A 26911-nucleotide genomic window follows, 5' to 3' on the forward strand; every position below is an offset into this window, starting at 1 on the left:
ACCATGTTTGATCCCTGAGAGCTGACAGTTGTCCCACCTCTTCAAGCCAAGAATAGATCAACCAGACAGAGCTACGCTGCTCAGATTGAGGATATTGACTGGATCTGAAAAAGAATTAAAGGAGTTCTGTTGAAGAAGCTTTCCAGCCATGCTAATCCTGCTAGCGTGTATTCTTGAATCTTCCTGAGCAGTTTCTGTGTTTGTTCTGTTAAAGATACATTGACTGCAGCACGGCGAAGGACACGATCAGGTTGTGCCTGGACTAAACTGATCGTCCTGCCTCCTGTTTTTGTGGTGTTGTTGCAGTGGCTGTTGAAATTCTTTAAGAAATTTATACTGTAAACTTATAGCATCATTCTAAATGTTTGATTGGACTAGAATGAAGTTTATCTTAACTGCATTTGTATTTTAGCAAATAAGTTTAAATATATTTGCAATCATAAGTAAATAAAGGTTAAATTAACTTTGATTCAGGCAACACTATTGGTGAGATGAATGTTCTCCAGCAATGTTTTATGATGCTCATAGAATGGATGAGCTTGTGGTTGAAATACGGACTCAGAAGTCTTTCAGGTGCTTTTCCAGTAGTCAACAGCTGGATATCATCACCAGGTATCACCAATAGAGTAGAGTCTGTCTCAGAGGAGTGGAAAACCAATGAGGCGCTGCGTATGTATCACCTGGGAGATGAAAATGAAACCAAGGTTACAGTCCAAACTAGTTCACACGCCTTTTACGTAAGTATGAATGAAATGCAAGCTATTACAGTTAATGGAAAAACTAACCAAAGGCAATAGAAATCCTGGTTTAATCATTTATTTTGAAGGTGGACCTCCAGAGACTTTCGGAGTGCAGCGAGTACTTCAGAGCTTTGTCCCAGTCGGGAATGAAGGAGACCTCAGAGAGCCTCATTCACCTGGACCTTGTGTCGTCCTCCATTTTTCACAATTTCCTTGAGTTCTCCTTTAATCAGAACTTTAAAGTTCCCAAGGAGGAATTGGCAACACACATCAAGGTATACATATATACAAATATAAACCATCCTATTAGGACATTCTTTTATTTTCTTTCTAAAACCTGTTGTGTAATTTGACCTAAACCTAATCATGCTTCTCTGTTTGTTTTTTCTTTTCTTATTCAATTCCCGAGGTAAGCAGTTATCTCCTAGCTGAGGCCTTCCTCTCAAAGTGCCTGTCAGTCCTGACAGATGAACTGAGTCCATCTAACTGTTTGTCATACCTGAGTCTTGCTCAGGAGCTCTTTTGTGTTGAGCTGAAGATGACCGTACTCACTTATCTTAGTAGAAACCTGCTGGAGCTGCTACACTTAATCAGGTATTCTTAGTTTTAATGACTGTCTAAGACATTTAGAAGTTGTTTTCTTGTCACTGAAACTATTTCACTACTCAGATGTCTGAAGGATGAGGATAAAAAGGAAGTTATGAACCTGAGGCTACAAGGAGACCAGCATTTATGTAGCCTCAGGAAGGAGAATTTGACTTCATGGAAGGATCCAGAAACGGAACGTGCCCGACACATTTTCACCTTGAAAGGGCCAGAGGACAGTGGAGACTGGCATCCAATTACAGAGCTTCCTTTCAGGGCTGATAAGTGGTGCTTTACTACAGTGGTGCTTTATAATTACCTGTATGTCATAGGAGGCTACAGGAAACGTATAAGGAGAGGCTGGGAGTTCTGTAAGGCTTCCTTTAGGTATAATCCCTTCACTCGTTCATGGGTGGCCACATCACCTCTAATAAAGGTAAAAAAAAAAAAAAAAAAGGTAGTTATTAAACTTGTGAAAAACTTACTTATGTATGTAAAACTAAAGAAAACAATTACCGTCTGTTGCTTTGCAGCACAGGAGGCACTTCAGTGCGGTGGCCTGTGAAGGCTGCATTTACACTGTGGGAGGCTGGTACTTGTATTCTCTGGTGACTCCAGACTCCAGCACAGCTCTTTACACAGCTGTAGAGTGCTATGATCCATGGGAGGACACATGGAGGTTTGTGTCTTCATTGTTCAAAACAGCTAGCAGAGTTATGTAATACTTGATATGTGCCTTTTCAAATTCTCAGATTTTCCCTTCAGAGACCACCCTTAATTAATATTTTTGTGTTAGGTTTGTTTCCTCATTACCCCTCACTGACTTCCAATTCACCATTTCCTTGTCCCACGATGTCCCCCTGGCAACCAGTCTTGGACACTGTATATATGTGCTGGGTAGCATCCAAAGGACTGGAGAGAAATTACTGCTGCAGTACAACACAAAGCAAGGTGCAGAAAGTCAGAACCGTACGCTCCTGCATGCCAGGGTTTTGTTTCTAGTAACCCAAAGGCTCATACTCTGTGCTGCTACAAATTCCTCTTGGTTTTATTAGATTTCTAAAAGTGGGCTTGTTTGAGTAGTCAGTGTCTTAGACAGCAGTCAGAACACAGCTTAAAGAATCAAGGAGGAATATTGACTAGGAAGCTAAGCTAACAGCTACTGTCCTAAATGATACATATTAGCTTTACTCAAACTGTATTTAAGTTATTAAGATAGGGAAAATTCAAAGGAATTTTTAGCTTCCCTAACAGAATCTGTCTACTGCAGGACAACTCTTAACTACTCAAAATTACTTAACACTCCATAAAAAATTTTACAAATATATTTAAGAAAAATTGTTGATGCTTTATTCTAACAGCATGGTTTCTGTATTCTCTCACTCTGTTAGACTCATGGTCTGAATTGCTTCCCACCCTTACCAGAGCAGATGTAGACCTCCCTACACTTTACTTTCTGGGGGCGACAGACCAGCTGCTTATAATCGGAGGGAACAACTCAGAGAATGTGGTGACATCATTCTGTGTGCAGTCAAAAAAGTGGGGACAGGTAAGTACCTAAGAATTAATTTATTTCATATTTGGGAGAGCATACATATATGCAGCATTGAGATCATTTCTACATTCATACCTTGTATATTCTTTTTACTCACTAAGAATCTTTTTCTCCAGGTGCACAGAGCAGAAAAAGTGGCCTACAGTGGGCAGGGGACACTTGTAGGTGACCAGCTCCTGATGCCCAGTATTGAGCACAACACTGTCATAAGGATGGATCTCCAAACTCTCTCCATTAGAACCCTTCCAGCTCTTCCTGTCTCCACTCGCTATGAAGCCACATTTTATCTTCACTTCTAATGTTTATGTTTGCCTCCTTGCACACATCATCAGCTTCTTTTTGTGGCTGAATGTGATGACATTTTAAAACTCTTCTCAAACATATAGAAATTATTTCTTTTGCAGGATTATTGTTATTATTATTATTATTTTGGGGGGGATTGGATCTACTTGTTTACATCTGTCCCTTTTTTTGTCTTATTTACATTTATAATCAAATTTAGAACACGTTAAATAGCTAAAAAATAGTTCACAACTTGTTATGAACTTAATGTCTAGCATTGGTCCCAACAGACAATGTTAAATGTTAAAGAAGATGTTATGATGGTGAAGATGGATTCATTGAAACGCCTGAGAATGATTGGGGGAGCTGAATTTATAGTTTCCTAAGAAAAAGGGGGTGTTACAGACATTCGTCAGTTATTTCACTTTTAGGTAAGATTATATTGAGATGTGTATGCCTCCATGGTTTTACAACCTGAGCTCCAGTTGTGTGGTGTTCATGATGGAAATCGATGATCTTTGAGACCTTTAGTTTAGTTTAGTTTAGTTTAGTTTAGTTTAGTTTAGTTTAGTTGCGCAGAATAAAAACACGCCAAGTAGGCAGAAAAAAATAATTATAGGTACAGTGCAGTAAGAGTTAAAAGACTGGCTGTTTGGCTTTTATAAAGCCTCCACGAAAAAGAAAGAAAAAAAAATTCAATCCTGACAAGAATACAAAACAATAACATTGGATAAAGTGATGCTAAAAAAACACAAATAAGGATGGAATCCTGTTATGGCCCACCCTTAATTAAATGAGATCTTAAAAGACTTAAAATTTTCCACTAATGAACATTGGCTTGCCAAATTAGAAAAACTATTCTAAAATGTACCCCTAAAACGGATAGATAATCGGAGTACTCGAGTATGATATTTAGGGGGACAGAGATCCTTAGACTGGCACGTGTTGTGGAAGTAAACAGAAGAAATCTTATAAATGAAAACATATATTTGAAAAATATTGATTTCATAAATTGTCAGAATCTTTTCTGAAATAAAGGAGCAGAAGATATATGTCATTCTGATTGCGATGCTATTCTAACAAAGCGTTTCTGAAGCAGTCATATCTTATAGAATAGTGAGGAAAGTGCACCCCCAAATCAAGTTGCAGTACATAAGATTAGAATAGACAAGGCTGTAAAAAAAGTGAGAAGACACTTTCTAGTAACAAGATGGCCAAACCTTATTATACCAGTGGATTTATTGATCTTCCTACTAACACAATCAACATGCTCTCTCCAACTCAACTACCTAGGTCAACATTTGCATTCTCAATCAATGTATTGTGTGACAGAGGGTTGTGTCATCTGCAAACATAATTGGTGAAAGCACATTTGTAACATTAAATACGTCATTTATATCCATAAGGAACAACGGTGGTCCAAGAATAGACCCCTGTGGAACTTTTAAGATCACTCTGAGAGCATTGTCCATCTCAGTTTGTAGCTGTCCTCTTAAATTATGTGTACCTGCGTCATCTGAGTGTTTGATGCAAGGTATTTGTGGGTCTAAGTTTCTGCAGTCATCAGCTCATTGCTTGAAGAACACGGGTAAAATTACATCCCTTAGGGTCCCAGAGAAATTTTTATAATCCTTTTCAATTAAATTAGTTTTATATCACTTCACAAATAAAAATAATCTCACAGCATCAAGATGTGAGAGCAGCCTAACAGTTATTTTTGAGCAAGCACTTTGTGAGAGTGAGAAAATGTTCCTTTGGAGCAGCTTGTGTTCAATCAGGTGGGATTGTACTGTGTTATAGGAGTATAAAAAGTCTTCTAAGACCATTCTAATACTTTTGATTGCTTCTTAAGGCACTAATAAAAAATCCTTCTTTACTCCCAAACATTATGTTATACAGTATTAAATTAATATCTACCTTTGAATTAAAATAATAAAATTAATTTAAAATAGTGAATCTGGGAAAGTTCTGGTACTCGTAGTAGGTGAAATGTCATGCCCATGCACAGCACCGCAGCAGATTCAGTTACATTGCTGAGACCTCACTGCACATGAGGATAGGCTCTGTCTATGTTTGGTGTCTTATTACAGAGAGAGGCATGTCATGGGTGAGAGAGGAAGGAGAGAGAGGGGGGGGTCAGGGAGGGCAGTGTTGAGGAAGAGGGGGGTTTAGAAAACACAAGAGACGAAGGCTATGTACTCTACCTGAGGAAAGCCACTTCAAGGGCACAGAGCACACGCCTCAGTACAGCAGAATTTCAATGCTCTTCTTATTCTGACTGAAGTCACTGCTTTCCTTTGCCTGAGTCCATTACACTCACTTTGGTCTAACAAAGGTAAAGTATTTTCCTGCATCTTGCTCCTACTCATACTTGTATAAAGTTTTTTCATTGATACTTTTATGTAAACTACATGTTTTATTTACATATGTTTAAACAGATGAGTGAAAATGACAATGTTCTGACATGTTTAGTGCTTTGCTTTCAATGTACATGTAAAAAAAAAATTAAAAAGTAAATGTCATAATAGGAAATTTCAATGACAGACAAGTTCATCAGATTCTGTACAGGTTGCACTGACTGCTGCAGTTTACTTGATTAACATGTATTAACCAGAAGGTTTTGCCTTCCTTTATTGGTTGTAATCCGTGTTTATATTTGCATGCCCATTTGAGATCCATGCACATGCTCAGCCGGTGTACCACTATATCTGGCCATTGAACTTTGTCCCAGTTGGTAACTGTTCAGTCATATGACATGGAAAAAGTACCAGACCTACCACTCCACCTATTGTATGGAGAGATGTGGGAAGTCCAAATATTTTTGTTTTGTATGTCAGAAGGCCATTACATTTATAGGTCAACCAGTGAACCCTTACCCATTTCCAATTTATAAATGTCTTATTAGAAACTTAGCATACCACATGTGTAATGTAATAATTATCCTCTTAAGATTTGTGTTGTGGACATCTTGGCAGGACTAGCTCTGAACTGGCACAAACACTAAACACACTACTAGATAATATTTGCAATGTGAATTTATTACTATAATTTGTAATTTACCAAAATATATTAAGTTACTGTTTGTTTTTATCTTTGAGTATTTAAATAATTTAAATAAGGTTTTGAATTTGGTTTACATCATAACCTATAATAACTATCTTACTGATTTACTTACTTAATTTGTCATTAACATGCTATCATATAGAAAACTTACAGTTTTATTGCTACCGACATTAGCATCATAAAGAGATGGCTGAAGCCCATCAGGCAGTGGGCTTCCAGTTCACTGTGCACCCTGATGGCGTGGACCTGAAACTGAGCCAAGAGGTCATCAAGAACATCTACTTGTCAGGAGTGACAGCGTGGAAGAAGAGAGCCATTCAATTTAAGGTACAAACACTAACCTTGACGATCCTTGTTCAAGCTATCTGTGTTCAGAATGTGAATGATATTAAAAAGATGCTCAGATGCAAAAGAATAAGCATTCAGTATACAAATTTAATGTTATTTTATTTTCTCTATTAAATTTCACTAACAGAATGGTGTACTGGCTGGAGTCTACCCTGCCAGTCCATCCAGCTGGATGATAGTTGTGATCGCCATGATGAGTTCCTTGTATATTCACGTAGACCCCTCTCTGGGAATGATTGATGCCATCAAGGAAAACCTGCCATACAAGTTAGTTACTAATGAAATCATTGCTGGTCGCCAGTTTTGAAATATTCTGTGGGTACTTTTAACAATATAGAGGAGCTGTTTTAAACAGAATAATCAATTCAAAGCCACAGTTATTCTGCATTTCTGTTTAATTTCATACCAACCCAAATGTTGATAAAGTCAGCATTATGCCTTTTCTGAGCAGAGACTGTGTATCAGTGCAGACCAGAGCAGTGCTGAGTGCCATGCTGTTTGCCACTGGACTGTGGCTGTTCCTCATCTACCTCCTGAGATACACTCTCAAAGCTCTGCTCTCCTACCATGGATGGATCTTTGAATCCCATGGAAAAATGAGTACATCTACCAAAGTGTGGCTGGTATGTTTGTCTCTCTGTCTTTCAGTTACTTAGTATGAGTTTTTCTTTAACTATTAATCCAAATACATCATCTGGCTGTGAGCTGTTAGCTGTCATTTAGATCTTAGTACAGAATGTAAAATGTACTTTCAAGAATCTGTTAATGTTGTGCTTATTTTTCACCAGAGCCTGGTAAAGATGTTTTCTGGACGCAGGCCACTGCTCTACAGTTTCCAGGCCTCCTTACCCCGGCTTCCTGTGCCCAGTGTGGATGATACTATTAAAAGGGTATGTTATTATACAGCAGTGACCTTCCATAACACATGCCAGACAGTTGTGGCCCAATAGTTTATCATGGAAACACAACCTGTTCTTGGAAAAAATGAAACAATAGAAGAAATGTCTTTTTAGACTTTGAACTAAATCTATATATTGAACCTCTGTTTGTGTTGCAACACAAACAGAGGTTTAACAGAGCTTCTTCTGCTCCTTAACCAGACCTCCATCCTAATACTGCATGCGTCATGAAGTAGTTGATAAATATCTGGCACGTCTCCCTGGCAGCTTGCCATCCCTGGATGCCATCCAGGTTTTCTCTCAGCTGCTCTGTTATGAGTTGTAGCTCTGCAACAACAATGCTTCTTTGTCCTTAAAACACTTACCTTTTCCACAGTACCTTGAATCGGTGCGTCCTCTGCTGGACAATGAGCAGTACACCCAAATGGAGATTTTGGCCAATGACTTTAAAGAAACCAGAGCAGCCCGGCTACAGAGATACCTGATCCTAAAATCCTGGTGGGCAACAAATTATGTGAGCAGTGTTTTACACACAACACTGGAACTTAAATTCACTCCATTCATATTAATTCATAATAATAACTTGGTAACTTCTAAAGGTAAGTGACTGGTGGGAGGAGTACATCTACCTCAAAGGCAGGAGTCCCATCATGGTCAACAGCAATTTTTATATAATGGTAAGTTAAAGGAAAAGGTGAAAATGGAGTACAATCCAATAGGATTTTAAGGAGAAACAATGATCACATGTTCTTCATTCTTATTTGCACTCTACTATCTCTGCTTATTTTGTGTGTTTATTCATGTGAAGGATTTTTTGTACGTGACCCCAACACACCGACAGGCTGCAAGGGCAGGAAACATGGTCCATGCTATGTTGCAATACAGACGCAAACTGGAGCGTGGTGAACATGCACCGGTAGTTTTCCAGTTCTACAGATCATAAAAATTTTTCATGTATTCATTTTTCCCCCCACAAGGTTAATTTTCTGATTATGTTATTGTCTTTTTCTTCTCAGCTGAGGGCTTTGGGGACCGTCCCTTTGTGTTCCACTCAGATGGAGAGGATGTTTAACACCACCCGCATCCCCGGCATTGAAACTGGTGAAAACGTGTTCAGATCTGCATGGTTAGAGGATGAATCTGGGTTCAGACATGTAGGATACACACTTCCTGCTTTTTAGGATTTAAACTTTCCAATATGCTGCACTTTTTTTGGCTACATCTCTATAAATAATGCTACAGCGCATATTTTCCTATCAGCTGACTGAGATAAATCCTCTGTGTTTACCATCTTAAACTTCAGGCCACACTTTATTTAGGCCAGCTTGAGCATGTAAAGGGAAATAGTGGATTTTTGGTGATTGTACTTCTAATTTCATTATACTTATAATCCATGTTGCCAACCTGACTTTCTTGTCTGGCTGAACATTACTTGCAGATATCGTGCAACACCTGACTGACCGAAAGCACCTGATCGTCTATCACAAAGGCCGATTCTTCCAAGTGTGGCTGTACACAGGAGGGCGCCATCTTTTACCCAGTGAACTGGAGACCCAGTTTCAAAGGATCCTCAATGATACATCAGAACCTCAACCTGGTGAACATAAACTAGCTGCTTTGACTGCAGGAGACAGGCATGTACAAACACATGCACAAGGTATATGCTTGCAGTTGTTATACTTGCATTAAACTGCATGAAACTGTCTTTTCTAGACTTCCATGGGCCCGGGCTCGGATTAAATATTTTAGTCAGGGAGTAAACAAAGTGTCTCTTGATGCCATTGAGTCGGCTGCTTTCTTCTTGGCACTTGATGATGAGCCAGAGGGTTACAACCCAGCAAAGAATAACTCACTTGATAGTTACGCCAAGTCCCTGCTACATGGAAAATGTTACGACAGGTAAGCAAAGGAGTCACAGAAAAGCCCCAGATCTCAGCCTAGTGGTGTGTGTCCCTCAAAAACAACTGTCCTTTCTCACAGGTGGTTTGACAAGTCTTTCACCTTAATTTCATATCCAAATGGAAAGATGGGAGTAAATGTTGAGCATTCTTGGGCTGATGCACCAATCGTGGGACATATGTGGGAGGTGAAATATGTGTTTTATACCAAAAGTTAAAACAGATTTTTAAAGTTTGCAGAGTTCTTCAACAGTAATTTCCTGTCTGTTTAGTATGTTCTTGCAACAGACTGCTTCCATCTTGGCTACACAGAGGAGGGGCATTGTAAAGGGGACGTGAACAGAGGCCTGTCTTTTCCCACCCGACTACAGTGGCAGATTTCAGAGGAGGTAAAGAAGAATGACTGCTGATAACTATTTGAGTTTGTTTCTGAATGGTATTTTACTCTCTTTTTTTCCCCCTGTGTTAGTGCCAAGACATTGTGGAAACTTCATACCTGTCAGCCAAACAGATAGCAGATGATGTGGACTTCTGTGGCTATCTGTTTAATGAGTTTGGGAAAGGCCTGATCAAGAAGTGCAGAACAAGCCCCGATGCGTTCATTCAGCTGGCCCTGCAGTTAGCACAGTTCAGGGTAGGCCTGCCCTCCGTTGCTAAGTTACAGGCATTTTTAGCTCATTGCTCTTTCTTTTAGATTTCTAATTGTGTCATCAAATCAAACCAGAGCTTTTTCTTTCTAGGACCAGAGTGTTTTCTGTTTGACGTATGAGTCATCAATGACTCGTATGTTCAGAGACGGACGGACAGAGACGGTACGTTCCTGCACCTCTGAGGCTGTTGCTTTTGTCAGAGCCATGGAGGACACGGGTGCAACGGTAAGCAGGATACACAAAAGTATCATTAATACAAAACTTACGGGTGTCATAAAACACTAGACATGATGTCCTGAAATTATGCTACCAAATTTATTTTTTTGTGGTGTATTAAATCATTTTATTTCTCAGAATAAGTAGACTTTGAACACATGCTGTGCTGTCATGCTCCAAATGTGGGGACATGACATAGTGTGTGTGTGTGTGTACACATTTATTGCGAGAATAAAATGTCACATTATCAGCTGAGGACTCGGTCACCAAGACATGGCACAGAGGCAGCATGTCTCTGTGCCATGAATTCTGAACTCTGATGTTTCACAGGGGTTAACCTGACCTTTTAATGTTGACAAAAACAAGGTTATTGGGATTTTTATCACAGCTACATACTAGCTGTGTACTGAGTTTTTTTGTATGTACATATAAAAGAACATTACATTAAATTGCCTGATTGCCTCCTGATTTTGTTACCAGAATGCCCACAGGCTTGTACTGTTTCGTAAAGCAGCAGAGAAGCATCAAAACATGTATCGTATGGCCATGACTGGATCTGGCATCGACCGTCACCTCTTCTGTCTTTACATAGTGTCCAAATACCTCGGTGTTGACTCGCCATTTCTTACAAAGGTTAAAACTATAAACATATCTTTTCATTGATTTTTTTTTTTTTTTTTACATACTGCTTCACAACTAATCTGCCCTTTTCTGTTCTATTTTCAATATCTACACTCCCAGGTACTTTCTGAGCCATGGAAGTTGTCCACAAGCCAGACTCCACAGCAGCAGCTAAATTTAGTGGACACTAACAAGTTCCCTAAATATGTGGGCGCTGGAGGTGGATTTGGTCCTGTGAGTAAATTCATTTTAGGCAAACATCACACATTAGACAGCATACAGTATTATAGCATGTTATGTACATTCCCAGGTGGCTGATGATGGCTATGGTGTGTCGTATATCATCGTTGGAGAAAACCTCATCACATTCCACATTTCCAGCAAATTCTCCAATCCTAAAACGGTACGAGCACAAAATGAGAGTATTGCAAGTCATACTGTAGATCAACCTGGATATGACTGAAAGGATCTGTTCAAACTCAAAACTCTGTTTCTCTGCCTTTCCTTGTGACCTGTAGGACTCTCACAAGTTCGGTCAGCACATTCAGAAGGCCATGACTGATATCCAAGCACTTTTTAAACTTGACAATGATAAGAAGACAGAGGAGCATGCAAAATGTGTACATCTGGAAAATGGGAAAAAGCACATTTAACAGGCCCTTTGGGGAGCATCTTTTCATGTTTCATTCATAAAAAGATAAAGTTCTGGTTGTATTTAGGATCTTTCTGCGTTTCTGTTGAGTCATTTTACAGAAGTGGAGTTATCCTACTCAGTCCAACAAAAGGAAAGGTTGTAACTCCTTTAATTTATTCCTGTTTATATTGTTCATATCAAAGTTGCTTTGTTTAATGCTGAACTCATCTCTAACGATGGGATACATGGTTTTTGCAATATTTAGTTCTCTCCTGTCATTTTACATGTAGACACATGTAAAAACATCCAACTGTTCTTTATTCTTGATCTGTGAATTTCACATTGTAAATATATTCGTCTGCAGAATCCAGAATTGTTTGAAATAATTTGTTAAATGTCACTTATATACTTGGAGTTCATATTAGGAGGTGGTTTGTTGTTAAAAACACTTGTACACCAAATACATATAATCAACCTTAAAGAAGATTAGAAACAGAAGTTAACTAGAAATTGTTCCATCACTCTAACAAATTTACTTATTTGGAATGGACAGAGCATATTAAAAAAAAACAAAGCAACACTTCTAAATATGCCAGGATTAGCCAGAGTTTATTTACATCTGTTAATACTTAATTTGCTATTAATTCTTTGCAAATAACAAAAAGACAGAAAAGCAAAGTATTAGGAGAAAGGTTTATTGTAAGAGGTGAGATGGAAATTTTGTCTTGTTACTAATATTTACAGAGTTCCTCCAGATTCACCCCTGCAGTTAGGATCTAAAACCAGCTGGAAACGTCACGGTGTTTGCTTTCAGCACGTTATCTGGCATCAATAGTAAATGCACTAAATCATAATCAAAGGCAACCACCTTACTGAATAAAGCACCTCATTTTAAACCAGTTTTTCAATCACATACAATCAGCTCACATCATAATGCTGCAAATATGACACACTTTGAGCAGATGGTAGAATGATTTGTCTCCTGAGGGCTGTGCAGATTTCCTCTCTATTAAACTATGACCTACTGTAACTTACTGTATATATAATGCACAATGGAGCAGCATCTGTTTTTTTTCCATATCAGCCTGGTAAATCTATAATGTACTCAGAGTACACACTTTTTGATGTAGTTATTTTACATTAGTACAGCTCCAGAGTAGCAAGAACAAACCATCTTCACTTTGAATATTTATTAGTTTATGTGGGGACGATACAAAAAGTCAAAGTAATAAAAAGACAAGCCATTCTGGTCACACTGTCTTTTGAGGCATCAGATACAGCAATGAACTAAAACTAGGCTTTTAAACTGTACAACGTGAGTGGACAACAAACAAAAACACCAACACACAGTGTGCCTGTTCGATGAGAGCAATTTTAAAAGAGACAAAGAGGCAACAGACTCCAGACCTCCTAAGATTCAAAATGAATCAACAGTATGAGATTATTGTCTTCATTATTACTCTCTTATCAGAAGCTGCCTGCCAGTCAAGCACATTTAACATAATATAAGAGACACAAAAGGCAAATGGATTTTAAGTATGCTCTATTTCTTGCCTATTTTTTTTTTTTAATCATGGGTAAACTGCAAGTTGAGTCCACTGGGTGGCGATGTGCTCCGAGGCCACTGTGTGGGGCTGTTTCCACGTTGATTCACGCCAACCCAGTCTTTTGCTGTGTATTCAATATTTTGTCGAAATATTTTAACACTCTAGGATGGTTTTGTAGTTTATGTGTCTAAAATCTCTCAACAGAGTGTTTGGGTTCAGGTCTATGATGCAGCAAACAGAGGATTAAGAAGTTGCACCGGGTGTTGGGTTGACATTCTGCGTGGCTGCTTGTGGCGCCACCTCTATGATTCGTGGCTTGTCTATGATGCGAGCTGTGCGGTTTCCTTTCTCTACAATCCCGATGATCCACGCTTGGTGGCCCTCTCCGTATTTTGGAGATTTGATCTCGGCACAGAAGCGGGCAGCCTGCTCCCGAGGCAAACAGATAAGCAGGCCTCCTATAAGTAAAAGGGGACAGGAAATTGTCAGTCCAGTATGATGAATGTTGCTGGATCAGAGTACCAACAGTCATGCTGCAGAATACAGTTGATAAACTGAACAGATCAGTTAAATCTAACAGGACTGTAGAGCAGAGGTTCTCCTCCTTTCTTTGTGACAAAAAATTGTAAAAAAGGATGCGAGCACTAAATATGACTTTCCTTTTTCCACTAACAATGAATTAAAAACTATACTTCTTTTAAATTAAATTTGATTTCAGGAAATAGAGAAATCATAAGTAAACCAGAATTTTTTGCCTTAAGTAATACTCTCAGGACATATCAAGGAGAAAAATAAAAGTTTACAGATTCTCTGAACACACAGCAGACGTGTCAGTTTTTGCTGGCTGGCAAAGCGTTTTGTTAGAGGCCACACAATAAACTATATTTAGGTTGAAAATGGGCAAAAACACAAGCATGTAAACATATACCTGATGTTTCAGGGCAGGTGCCATGCATGAGTCCAAACATGTTCCCGCAGGCCTTTGACACGGCAGCCATCTTGGCAAGTACTGGGAGGTTGTGGATCACGAATGATACCTCACTTCGCTGTTGCCGTGCCAGCGTCTGAGCGTGGCCGAGGATGCCGAACCCTGTGATGTCGGTGGCTGCGTGGGCGTTGAAGGTGTGCATGAGACCAGCAGCTACAAGGAAGGAGAGACGAGGAATCAGAAACGCTTCTGGATGATAAAATCATTCAGTCTCTTTTAGTCGGGCTTTTGTTATTCAGGACTAAATACTTGAGCTACTAGAGCTGGGATTTTTTTTTTTATGATCATTTTCACTTTTTTTTTTTGTTTTATCTCTTTTGTTTTTAATTCACACTATCTGGAGCACATTGTACTACATTTATTTTGTATAAAAAGTGCTAAACTAAATAATCCTGACTGATAAGAGACTGATTAGGGATTTGTTCTGTTGTGTGTTCACGGCTGACGGTTCAATGCAGACCTGCCACGACACCTGATAACAGATGTCATGTTTGGCATTTACATGCATCATCTTTCATCCTTACTTTATTCTTTATAAAGTTATTAAATAAACCATAAATGCAAGAAAGAACAAACAAAAAGGCTTTTATATGAACCATGTATGTACCCACTGATCCCATAATCCAGGCTGTTCAGACTGATTAGACTAAAAATCCAATTGAAAAGACTGATTGCTGTTATCCTCCAAAATGTTTAATTACCAAACAATTACCATTTAGTACTACACACTCAATGTTTTACTTTTTATTATTATTAAACCGTTGTTCTATCTCTTATTTAATAGATATAGTATATTTTTTATACTATGAAAACTGCATTTTATCACCTTCAATATGTTCCCATTACCCAAGATCAAGTCCCTGCGTTTAAAAGATATGATGCAAAGTAGCCAACGGATAAAAAACAGCTGTCAAATCATCACCGTATCTTCGTATAAAAATACTTTATTAGTATGTGATTAACCCATTTGATTAGGAGCCGCTCATCCTGCTTCCAATGATTGATGATCATTGATCTGCCCCAAAAATCCTGATCCGATCACCCAACCTGCAACCTTTATGAAACATTTCTGGGTGTTGTGTAAACATAAAGCCGGATTATTTAACTTCTGCCCCACGTGTAGCATGACCTTACAGTTATCCGAGGGGGTGTTTACGTGGATTAATTTTCACTTATCAGAAGCTACTTTGTCACAGAGGGTGCAGAACAGCTGAGTGCCTGCAGAGGGCGGTGCTGCCTCTAAATTTAATACAGCTGATCTCAAATAAACATGACATGAATCATGACAACAACAAAAAAAAAAAAGAATAAATAAATGTGCACTTCAGATACAAGGTGTCAATGAGGGATTTACCAGTCCTGTTGAGCCGGGCCATGTTCATCATGGCTTCGTGGTAGGCCAGCTCTACATCTTCCTGGGTCACCACAAGCTTTATCTTGTTCCACTTTTCAGGCTGAACAGGACAGAAAGCAAATGCAACCAGTCATTACATTGTAATCTAAAAAAAAAAACATAAAGCGTTCTCCTAAAAAAAAAAAAACAATATATAAATAATCAGGTAGACTTACAATATCCAGCCACTGGTGCACAGCAACAGCCACTTGTGTTCCAAGAGGTTTGGTCAACACCAACACGTCTCCCGGCACTGCATTGTCTGGCCTGAGAAATGTCATCATTATTATTTCTTATTAAAATTTCAGGAGAGGCAAAAAAGCAAAAGGGAAAGAAGAGGGAACGGGAATTCCTACATGATAAACTCATTGGGCTGGCAGACTGTTGTGGCAACTCCTCCCATCACAACCCAGGGGTTAAGCACTGTTTGTCCTCCAGTTACAGATGTGCCGGCCTCTTCTGATGCATCTTTAAATCCCTGGATGATTAGTGGCATGACTTTGTCTCTTTCCTGTAAACAGACACTAATGTTAGAGGAGACACAGAAATCACAATTCAGTACTAATAAATCGAGATGGCTCAATGTAAGATGTTGGCCTGATGTGTACATATTTTAATTAAGCAATGTTTGCTAAAAGAAGCAGTAACTAATCCAGATATTGAGTAGAATACTGTACTATGTGTTGTTCGCCTCAGCATGCTTGTTTTTATATCAGTTCTCCTTAAATGCAGGTGGACTGCGAGTGAAAATTAGGTGGTCTCACCACTGACTTAAATTGTTCTGACACCCAAATTAGCAGATTTGCAAATAAGCAAAGTTGTTAATCTGTTAATTGTCCACATTTTCTTAAAAAAGAATCAGCGTACAACACATTCAAGAGTATTAGACCCTCATTTAACCCATACAAATCACAGCTGTTTAACTATGAGCTATTTCCAATCAAAATTCAACCTAAATAAATCTATCTTACTAAATGCTAGGTGTGTTTTCATAGCATAATTTACCAGACTCAGTTAAACTCTACTGATGTCCAAAACTTATAAAAACAACTACTGACAAAGACCAAAGACAGTAAAAACACATCAGCAACACACAAAAGCAAACAGAGGGCACAACTGATAACACGAAAGCATGACCAAAACATGACAAAATATCTGCTGACTCTAATAAACTGAAGAAGAATTTACATGATTATGGTCATTTTAGTTTTCACGCATTAAAGAAGATGCAGACTTTGTGTACAACCAGACTGTCCCCATCTTTTATTCATTTCAATATTAGGTTTTCTAAGCAGACGTATCACACGTGTGTACACGACAACAACTTCACAACACCATAAATTAGCTCCTGTGTTTGGTTTTTGTGGCGACAAAGAAAAAAAAAAAAGGTAAAAACACCATTTGTGTGTCCTTGTATGTCTTCTTTTTTCAAATACTAAACTAAAGCTGCAGAGATTAGACATCCCATCTTAACAACAAGCACAGTGCTTAAGTTACATTCAGTTGCTTCAGTTGTTGCTTCTCTGGCTCATCAGTCACCGTGCTTGCAGTAGATACTATTTTTGAATATAAAATATAATATAATGCCAATATTTAACCATTAAGTTAAAAATACCATTATCAGAAAAAATGAACTAATTGAAACTTACTTTCTCTGACATTTTGTTGCTGACTCCTAGAAGCATCAACATGTTATCACACTCCGTCACTCCCATGGCGTACAGGTCACTTAGAACATTGGCACAAGCGATTCTTCCCTGCAAAAGAAAAATACTAAAAAATTAAGCACATAAATGGTTTGTGTGCCACTCAAGAAGAACCCAAGAAGACAAACGACCAAGGATAATTCATCTAACTGTGACATTGTTCAACTTCAACTTTTAATTCCAATGAAATAAGAGAGAACATACCATCATGTAGGGATCATCCACAATGGGATAGATGTAGTCTGTTGTCTGGACCAAAGAAAGCCCACCATGTCTGAGCGGGATCACACAGGTGTCCATACCTATGCCTTCAAAAAATAAATAAACTAATTAATTAAATAACACTTTAGATGCTTTGCAGAGTTCGATGCTTGACTGATGTGTGATGCAACACTGGACAAAAGCTCTGAAGTATTTCAATCTTAAGGTATGTCCAATCTTAAAGAGTCACAATTACAGAACTGAGGATATGCTTTTATTTTAAAGAAACGTGATGATGTGCTTCTTGCACAAATCCTAACACACAGACCTTCATACATCAGAGTCAGTGTCAGGATTTTGAGGCTTGTCGTACACAGGGTGTCAAAACAAACACACACAAAAAACAGGTTTAAATTACAAGCATGAATTCTCATTACACCTTTAAGATTGCTCTGTAAACAGATTTCTTTACAACTTATTAGATATGCTATCCTATTTATTCAGAAATATAAGGTGTGCCCTAACTTTTGATCATATTCTTGAGTCATTTATAATATTACACATTAAATGTTTATGTTCTTTTTTGTGTGGCTGGAAAAGCTTCTTCATTAATTATATTTTGAAGGTGTGTGCTGTTATAAGCATAACTATTAATATAGTATTGTAGCGACTTTATTACCTAATCGAGGCATCACTGCCCCCAGGAACTGTTCATCCTCTTGATAGTGGTTCTCCTGTAAGGTTTCTAGCAGCTTTTGTAACACATCTTGGGGGACCTACAGAAAGTCAAAACAGTGCCATTATTTTATACATTATAATCTTTAATAGCACGTTAATTACAAGGAGAGAAAAAAAAGAGAGATTTTGGTATGGATGGCAAACCTTGCAGCCTGTGCCTTTGAGCTCAGCAAAGCGCGTGAGCCTGAAGTTCTTGTCCAGCTCATAGCTTTCAGGGTTAAAAGATTCCCTCACAGACATGTCTGAAGAAACTCTGGGTCCTCCCCACTGAAACGGTGTCAATCAAAAACAGAAAACTGGTAACTTAGTGAATAAAGACAAAACAGAAATTAGCTGATTTACCTCACTGCACTTCCCTTGAATAGTGTGCATACCAATTATGAGTTAACATCTGTCATATCTGCACAATCTACAGGAACACCAAATGCATAGTGCCTTTCTACAGATTGTACATTTTTACAGTCATTACAAATAACCTATACACTGTGTATAATCCCCCCCCCCCCATTTATTTTTCTGGACCGCTTTTCATCAATCAAGTAGCTGCAAACTAAACATGTCTGATACTATGATTACTTTTAAGTATTTATCATTTCCATTAACCTCAAAAGAAAACCTGAAAGAAACTAACACAGATGTGATCATTCCATCAGTGTTTTCATCTAACTTTTAAGGAAAAAATAACAGCCTATGGCTTTATTTTCTATTATTATTTCTGAATATTCCCAACATCAACATTAGGATTATGGTTGCAATCCCAAAGACATTTGAAGGGGCCTCTGTTGGTACAACGGGGCAGTGTTCAAGAGAAAGTGATCCCACGTTCATTCAACCCATGGGTGCTTGCTAACAACAAAAGTGATTCTTATAGTAAATGTTCCCACTTTGTGCATTACACACAAAATTATTAACTGCGTGAAGTTATAACTTTAACGCATATGTATTGACAGTGACAGCTACACCTTCCACGTTTGTTTGTTTTGCTGAAAATGCTGTTTTTGATTTTATGCTAGTCGTGGCTAGCAAACGCTGATCCATGCGTGCTGTGATGAGCATCATCAGCTCTGTGCAACAAAGAGCTGTTGGCGTCTCAGTGCATCACCAAAAACCTTTCTAAAATCACGCACGATGCACACCACAACCTAAACGTAATCCGTTGTAGCAAATCAATAAGCCCGCTTCTTGCACATGCAAGTTAAAAAGTTGCCGTAGAGCGCCGAACGAAAATGTCGGCGGCGGAAAAAATTAACCCCTTCCAGTCCCTCGCCATGCGATGAGTGCAACATCAGAGTTAGTATCAATAGAAAAACGATAAACATGCTGTTTGTATAAAGTCTGTAATGATATGATACAAAGGATTTGTTTACAATTGCCCTAGATGCAATTTTAGGACCAAAGCGGAGTTATATTCTTGTAACATTTCCCCTTTAATTGCTCTGACCAGTTTATCCTTACCAGCTTCACGTTAGCGGTGGATCCCGACAGAAGAGCGGGGACGGCTCCAGAATGCATTGGGGCTGGAATTAGGCGTCTTACAAGAAAGCCTGACGAAAATGGATGAACATTTGTTTATTTTCGTTGAATGAGGTCACGAAAAAATTAAACTATCACATCAGCTTCGATATATTCGTATTTTTATTTATATCGGATATGTATATATTTATATTCAATTAAAACTCGCTGATAATTTAAAGAGGAAAGTAATCAGAAAACAAAGGGTCCTCTGTGTACTCGGTGGCGGCTTTAACATCCCCTTTAATGAGCCAAAAAGTCTGGCAACAAAATTTCTACAATGGAGTGTACCTTTAATTTAATGTTTTCCCTCCTTTTACCTTAAACAACAAATCATCAAGATGAAAGTCAAGGTACATTACATGAACTGTGGTTTCTTGACGTGAATTTTCGAGCTCATTTTTAAGAATGTTTACATGAAGTCTGAAGCAAATATTTTGTTGCACTGCAATGTTACAAGTATGTTATTTAGGGCAGTGGTGGGGAATCCTGGTCCTCGAGGGCCGCAGTCCTGCACGATTTTGATAATTCCCTGCCCCAGCATACCTGATTGAAATCAAATGGATCCAAAAGCCAAGTTATGCACAGTGACTCATCACTATGAATCAGGTGTGTTGCAACAGGGAAGCATCTAAAACTTGTAGGAAGAGGGAGGTTTCCCACCACTGATTTAAGGGGTTCAGAAGGATTTTATGTATGTTCCTTAATATCTTTTTTTTCTAGCACACAAAAGACAACAAATAAAATAGCTGAAAAACCATTTAATAATAGGTACAGCTATTATTTTTTTATTCGTAATTAAAGAGAGTTACATAAGTCACAACAACAGAATTGATGATATGCATAGCCTGAACTTTAACATGAAAAGGAAAAAAAAAAAAAAAAACTTTCACAGATTCCTGCATACTTTTTACACTTTGTCAGATGGAGCCCATCAATCTCTTTTAAATTGCAAATTTTTCCAAAAATGGATTACATTTTAATGTAATGTTGGCAAATAAGGCAGGCGTGCATTGCACATTACATCCACTGAAGTACATGTCACCTAAAAGGCACAATTCACAACAGATGACTACATGTTTAAAGAAAAAAGAAATGTTTAAAAACATTACAGTACTTTGCCACCATTGAAACTTGTGATCATTTCTGGTGATGACATAAAAAAAGGCAAGTTTGCTATTTAAAGCTCTTGCTCATGATGTAAACAGTAAGTCACTTCTTTGATTTCTTAATCACGTCATACTTAAGTGTTAACTGTCCCAGAATCTCAGTGGTTAAATTTGGGTCTAATGAAAAGTCTGAAAGACTACAAATATACAGTTTACAGCTTATATATTCATGATGGAGACAAAAAATAGAGATAAAATTAGGCTCATTATTTTGATTCTGTTTTTTGCCTTTATATCCACTGCACATAACTGTTCACAGTTGCAAAGGAAATTGACTCAGAGAGAAAGACAACTAATGTGCTGCAAGGTTATTGTGGCAAATGTTGAATCAACCAGTCATGTTCATCGCCGTCTGTTCCACACTTGCAGGCTTGTTATAATCACAACCTATAAAGGGAGAAAAATAACTGTTAACATGTAATATAGTTTCCCCTGCCCAGAAACAAACAAACAAAAAAAAATTATAAACAAAAAAACTAAATTGTAAAATAACTTGTGCAGCAAGTTGAGAAGCTCTTTTGTGACAGCTTTAGTAAAATATGGAGGTGAAAGAGGGGAAACGATGCATGGTGTGAAGATAATTAGCTGACATTTTGGGAAGCTGCATGAAAATGTCAAATGTCACTGCAACAGCATGACAAAGACCCTTGAACCAATGAGCAAGCCAGCAACACTAGTTTGTGTGTGTTGCAACAGTGAAGCATTGAGTGGTAAAGCCATTGTATGCTCAGTAGGGGGCTGATGGAAAGATTTCCTAAGATGATGTAAAAATGCAAGGTGAATGGTGGAGATGCATAGTACTAAAAGTAGACATGAGCTAAATCCTGTGAGTGTTAGCTGTGCATCATATGAACAGTTAAATATTAGGTCAGTACTTGTGGATAGTTCGTTTGAGTTTTCCTCCACTTCTACAGCATCTAAGGAGACAAATGAAGAACTAGGTTTGCAGATAGATAGATAGATAGATAGATAGATAGATAGATAGATAGATAGATAGATAGACACAAAGTACAACAGAAACATGCTGTATAGTTCATTTCAGACAAAGAGATAAATTACCTAGCAGACCTCTTTTCAGCCTCCGTCTCGCAAGTTTAATCTGATCTTGAAGGATCTGCACCCAGTCTCGTGGACCAGGCAACTTCTCTATTCTGTGTTCAGTGCAGTATTTCTCTGTAAACACTGGACACACACAAGTTACACAAATATACAACAGAATCTTCAGAAATGTGGTGTTCAAATTGTTCCATTAAAGCAATAAAAAGACTGATTAGAGCTTTTATCATTTTCTCTCCCTTACCCTTAATGGCACCCACTATGTTCTGGTCCAAGCCCTTGCGATTATCATTGAGCCCTCTCTTCCTTTTACCATTTGGCAATGAGTTAGCCAAGGTAGCATCATCAAAGAAGGCACATACCTAAACGCACAGCACAGATCTTGACCAACCAAAAAAAAAAAAAAAAAAGACAGTAGCTTCTAAATAGTTAACAACTACATGGTGAGCTTGTTTAATTTGGATAAAAATGAATGAGCAGAAGTCGATTTTAAAATAAATGGATATATGTTGTATGCCTCTAACATTAACTGTTTTCACAGGGATATTCAGTATACTCTTAAAATGAATGGATGCGCACCAGTTTGCGGAATAACAGGCTACCCGAGCGAGTATAGTTGACCAGAATGGAGTCTAGTTGAGCCTTTGAGATAAACACATCATAATCCTCTGCAAGGCGCACCTCAGACTGCAAGGAAGTTAAACATAGCAGAGGGTTAATTATAAAACATTATGGGATAACTAAAAAACTTCAGAAGAAATTTTGATGCTCAGTAGAGTGGCAGCCATTTCCCAAAGACGGAGCACCTGTGGTGACAGGAAAAGGAGTTGGTTTAAAACTCAACAAACCCCACAAACAACCAAGCGCTGTTTGCAAAGGGAAGTCTTATAAAGAAAACTCTTTAACCACAAGTGCCAGAACAGTCTGCCAAACACACAGATATATTTTATTTTATTATTATTATTTTATTATTGTATGGGCTTTTATGTACTTTCTCTGAAAATTTAAAATCACTCCTCACCTCCTGACTTGAGGAGAAATGCTGAGAAAAAAATACATTGGAATCCAGTGGAGCTAGGAATGGTTGTACCCTCTGTATTGAGGAGATCTGAGAGAAAACCCTAAGACCTATTGCAATGCTTATTACATTGGATGAAAGCCAGATAAAATCCCTACATTTTTATATATAATTTGTGCATGTACCAGAAAAACTGTGGGTGTGAAAGATTTGATGAATCTTTTAGAATAATTTTGAGGGCCAGACTTAGAGTGCATGATGTCATGTCAGAGGATTTTGTGGAGATTTCGAATTTTTCATAAAATCTAACCTGTGATTGTGTCAAGAATGTAAAATATATCAACATGTCCTTTTAGATAGTAAAAGTGTTATGTTTCCTGACTTGTTTAAACTTTGAATGAAGTCTCTAAGTTATAGGGCTCCAAAATGGGCTGTTTGTTTTTTTAACCACATAAATTTAAAAGGGGTAAAAATCCTCTTTTTTTTTTTTTTTTTTTTTTTACAAAAACGCAAAAGTCAAAGAACACTATTCCTGATCAAGACAAACGTCTGGATATAACTTTTGTGAGGAAACTAAAGTTTTGTGACAGAAATGAGAGTATAATGCACAATAAACACAAATAGTATGTGTGCATTTGCTTACAGAATTGGAACATATAATTATTGGCTGAAACAGATAAACATGGTTTTTAACAGAAAGAAATCATTGTCATTAGTAGTAGGCCAAAATAAAAAAATATAGATACAATGATAAAAAATAATCCAAATTGATATGGACAGTTTTGTAAGACAATATAACCCATCTGGAAAAATAATGGTTCCACTTAGAAACAAGTGTCACATGACATTCTTAGCAAGAGCCTTTAATGCAGTCACTTGTACTCTGAAAAGTTTGGTGATGCAGACAAGAACTTTCTTGGTTCTCTAACCTCAGTCTGGAAGAACATTAAGACAGTGTTTTTCATCTGTATGAAATCACTGCATACGTCCATCTGCCAGATTATTCATGTGTAAATATGTTGCTACAAACAGTGCATGAACAGTAGCATGTGTGTTACCTCTAATGCCTGAGATTCCTGGAATTGGTTCAGAAGCGGATTGAGTGTGGATTGTGCTACTGGATCGTTCTGAGCTGGGAACGTAGAAACATCACAAGAAATGGGATGCACATTGGCTGTAGATGAGTCTAGTTTCTCACATTCCTCCCTTTTTTCTGATTCTGTAGGTGCAGCTTTAAGTGTTGATGTTCCTTCAGTGGAAAGAGCAGCTCTTCTAGTGCTGGATACACTAAGCTGAGCCACCTTATAGACAGGCCTCCTCTTTCGGGGCATATGGCGAGAAGTTGAGCTTGGACCAAGGCGAGGTTGGCATGGTGATGCTGTCTGTTCCTGCCTTCCAAAGGATGCTAGAAAAAGAGATGTGTTATATTTAAAAATTTTCTGTCTTTTTCTCAAAGTGTGTTTTATGTACATTTTCTGACCTTTCTGAGTCTGCATCAGCCTTCTCATGGTACGCAGCTCATACAGTATAGCCTGCAAGGTGCCCTTACAGTTACACATACAGCAGGGGGTTTCTTGCACAGCAGGGATGAGCACATCTGCTGGGAATTTAAAGTGCTTTGATTAGTTATTGTTTTTACTAATATCAGGGCATTGTTCTTTTATACAATATCTCTGACAACAAAAGCACATACACACAAATGAGTGTTTGTCTGAGTTGGATAAACTTGCCTAGAATTCCGAGTGTGTGCTTCACAATTATCTTGAACATTTACAACAAAATTAAATTATCTGTAGGCAACTGAAGTTGTGTTTTTTTTTTTTTTTTTACTGTGTCTCTTTGTAACCACGCCTTGGCACCTTACCATTTCTTTCATTGGCTCTGATTAAGTCCTTTGTGTTGAGGATCTTCAGGGTTCTGGAGCAGGTGCTGTACTGTCCACAGCCTGGTCCATTGTGAATTGGTCTGGATATGGTTGAAGGTGGAGGCTCTAGGTCCCCTGTGGAGCTCCAGTTGCTGCTTTGGTGGTCTTCTGATACAAGAGATAGGACTGGAGGTTGATGCACCCAACTCAGGTGCCTATCCTGGAGCTCTGATGTTGAGCTGCCCGGCTCTGTTCCAACACGCTGATAAACCCTACCAGTCTTATCGCTCAGAAGCCTCATCATTCCTGTGATTTGCCTTTTGATCTCCATGCCCTCATCACCTAGCCAAACTATATTCGGAGAGAATGGGTGTGGGTATAATTAATCATATCTGCAATGGTATATTGCATTAATTTATCCTCAAAATGACACATACCATCAGGCACAGCAGCATCCTTAGTTTCACCATTGGCATCTTTGCAGCTGGAATTCACCGTATGTGAAGGGTCACAATCTGCAAGCAGAATAATGGAAGTAAACTTGCAGTCCACTGAGCTTAATAAATGTAATAAAAACACGTGGTGCTGGTTTCTGCTTTGTGAAGTTTAAAACATGTACATGCTGATGGGCTGTGATGTCACCCCCCATCCCCCTCCCATCCCATGCAGAAACCACCACCTGTGGGTAGTATGAAGTTGTCGACAGACGTTTGGAGCCGACAGCCTCAACAAAAAGTGAGCAATGCAACATGTTAAGGATGTGCCAGAAATGTTTACATTTTTGCTTAATTTATAAAATTTTAATTGGAATGAGCCATGTTGAGATTGATGGCTAGAATGGACCCCCCCCCCCCCTCTCTCTTCTCTTTGTCATTTAGGAGTTGAATCCAATGTGTCAGCTCGTGGTAAAAATCGATGCACATGCATTGTCGTAGCCATTGCTTTTGTTTACGGACTCGTCTCTGCTGGCACACAGCGCCAGACAAACACCCAGACACAGTCGCGCGTCTTGCGAGGTCTTGCATTCATTTGCATTCAGCCTACCTTCATCTGTGACCAGTTTAAAGCTCTGCGACTTCCTTTTCCTCTTCCTTTCCCCAAACTCCATCCTCGGGAGGGGATTCATTTAGTAAGTGGTGCAGTCAGATATCGCTCTTCAGAAAGACGAAATCAGTGACTATGATACACACCGCGGAATCACTGTGCGTATATCTTATTAATCAGTTCAATTTCTTCTCAGCCTGCGCTTTGGATGTTGTCATCGGCAGGTTCTTACCGTTTTGAGATTAACTTGACCAAGGAAATACTGATGAAATTTATTCTCCTTCCCAGCATGATGCTGGCCCTTCCCTTTCGCCATGTAAATAAATTAATGACTTTAATATTAAGAATCCCTCACATATCCCTTTGCGCCACCTGATGGTATGTTTCATTTAAAAGGTCGACTCAGAAGTGTCCAGGCGAGCTGATGTTTGAACAAGAGCAATAATTAGACCTGAAGACTCTTAATCCATGAATATAAACTTTGTGGTCTTTTAAATTCTACCTACACAATTAGTCCCTTAGGATAAATGTTTGACGATAGGAAAAGCACACTTGCTGGAAAAGACTGTTCATTACTGTCAGACACATAAAGCAGATGGTATCTGAAACCGATTAAAGGCAAAAAGATGTTTTTTGTTTGTTTGTTTGTTTGTTTGTTTTTTTAAACAATCTGTTTTGTCATCATTTTCCAGCATTCTCAAACCCAGTATTTTGGGTTTTGGGAACTTCACACAGGTTTGCTGTCAGAGGGGCAAACAGCTCCCCACCTCAGCCATGGTCACCCAGCATTTCAGGCTCCCTTTTCACACATCAGGATAGTTTTCCACTTTACCGAAATCCATGTCAAAGGAGCACAGACCGAGAGAGGGTGGCAGCATGTCTTTGCATAGTATAGTAATAACCCGTCCTTGTGGATGTAAGCAGAATCTGTGTACACTGACAGATTTTCAGATGTTTCCCTATGCACATGTAGTGATTTGCTTTTAGAATTGTTGCAACTTTTTATGTAAAGCAATCAAAAGGTCTCACAATTACAGATGTTCAGTATTGGTTCTCAGCCTGTCCCACTGTTTACAGAGATTTGACTGGATTGATTCACATAATGTATATTTCCAACTATTAGGGAATTTACATTGAGAAACATTATTGGTAGTACAATAATACATTCCACAGTCGACCATGGT

At 38.5% G+C, this 26911-nt stretch overlaps 4 protein-coding genes across 6 annotated transcripts; 2 read left to right on the plus strand and 2 right to left on the minus strand.

The window, feature by feature from the left end:
* The first annotated feature begins 671 nt into the window (after positions 1–671).
* LOC121648126 (kelch-like protein 42) lies at positions 672–3640 on the plus strand. The gene is made up of 8 exons (XM_041998073.1): positions 672–737; positions 827–1015; positions 1150–1334; positions 1410–1761; positions 1859–2004; positions 2122–2276; positions 2717–2874; positions 2997–3640. Exons 1-8 carry the CDS (start codon positions 672–674, stop codon positions 3177–3179), a joined length of 1434 nt encoding a protein of 477 aa, XP_041854007.1. The 3' UTR covers positions 3180–3640.
* A 1739-nt stretch (positions 3641–5379) lies between these two features.
* Positions 5380–11859, plus strand: cpt1b (carnitine palmitoyltransferase 1B (muscle)). 3 transcript variants are annotated; one of them, XM_041997006.1, is made up of 19 exons: positions 5380–5497; positions 6400–6552; positions 6701–6840; positions 7025–7196; positions 7362–7463; positions 7849–7986; positions 8072–8149; positions 8281–8388; positions 8489–8573; positions 8911–9106; positions 9186–9371; positions 9453–9558; positions 9643–9759; positions 9840–10004; positions 10111–10245; positions 10717–10869; positions 10978–11091; positions 11168–11260; positions 11376–11859. In XM_041997006.1, exons 2-19 carry the CDS (start codon positions 6412–6414, stop codon positions 11508–11510), a joined length of 2364 nt encoding a protein of 787 aa, XP_041852940.1. In that variant the 5' UTR covers positions 5380–5497; positions 6400–6411; the 3' UTR covers positions 11511–11859. The 3 variants fall into 3 exon arrangements, with proteins under 3 accessions (XP_041852940.1, XP_041852941.1, XP_041852942.1); XM_041997007.1 differs by lacking the exons at positions 5380–5497; positions 6400–6552 and having other exon boundaries at positions 6778–6840; positions 7000–7196; XM_041997008.1 differs by lacking the exons at positions 5380–5497; positions 6400–6552 and having other exon boundaries at positions 6811–6840; positions 7044–7196.
* An 807-nt stretch (positions 11860–12666) lies between these two features.
* On the minus strand, positions 12667–19578 carry sephs1 (selenophosphate synthetase 1). The gene is made up of 10 exons (XM_041997009.1): positions 19520–19578; positions 18209–18331; positions 18006–18102; positions 17330–17433; positions 17069–17176; positions 15776–15930; positions 15596–15686; positions 15381–15480; positions 13967–14179; positions 12667–13496 (listed from the first exon to the last, which is right to left on the minus strand). Exons 1-10 carry the CDS (start codon positions 19574–19576, stop codon positions 13282–13284), a joined length of 1263 nt encoding a protein of 420 aa, XP_041852943.1. The 5' UTR covers positions 19577–19578; the 3' UTR covers positions 12667–13281.
* A 1372-nt stretch (positions 19579–20950) lies between these two features.
* On the minus strand, positions 20951–25903 carry bend7 (BEN domain containing 7). The gene is made up of 10 exons (XM_041995946.1): positions 25728–25903; positions 25121–25198; positions 24684–25034; positions 24300–24419; positions 23878–24224; positions 22381–22488; positions 22046–22163; positions 21814–21927; positions 21621–21662; positions 20951–21132 (listed from the first exon to the last, which is right to left on the minus strand). The coding sequence occupies exons 1-10, from the start codon at positions 25807–25809 to the stop codon at positions 21074–21076; spliced, it is 1419 nt and encodes a 472-aa protein (XP_041851880.1). The 5' UTR covers positions 25810–25903; the 3' UTR covers positions 20951–21073.
* Between the last annotated feature and the right edge of the window lie 1008 nt (positions 25904–26911).

This window comes from Melanotaenia boesemani, chromosome 10 (assembly GCF_017639745.1).
Source record: "Melanotaenia boesemani isolate fMelBoe1 chromosome 10, fMelBoe1.pri, whole genome shotgun sequence".
NCBI lineage: Eukaryota > Metazoa > Chordata > Actinopteri > Atheriniformes > Melanotaeniidae > Melanotaenia > Melanotaenia boesemani.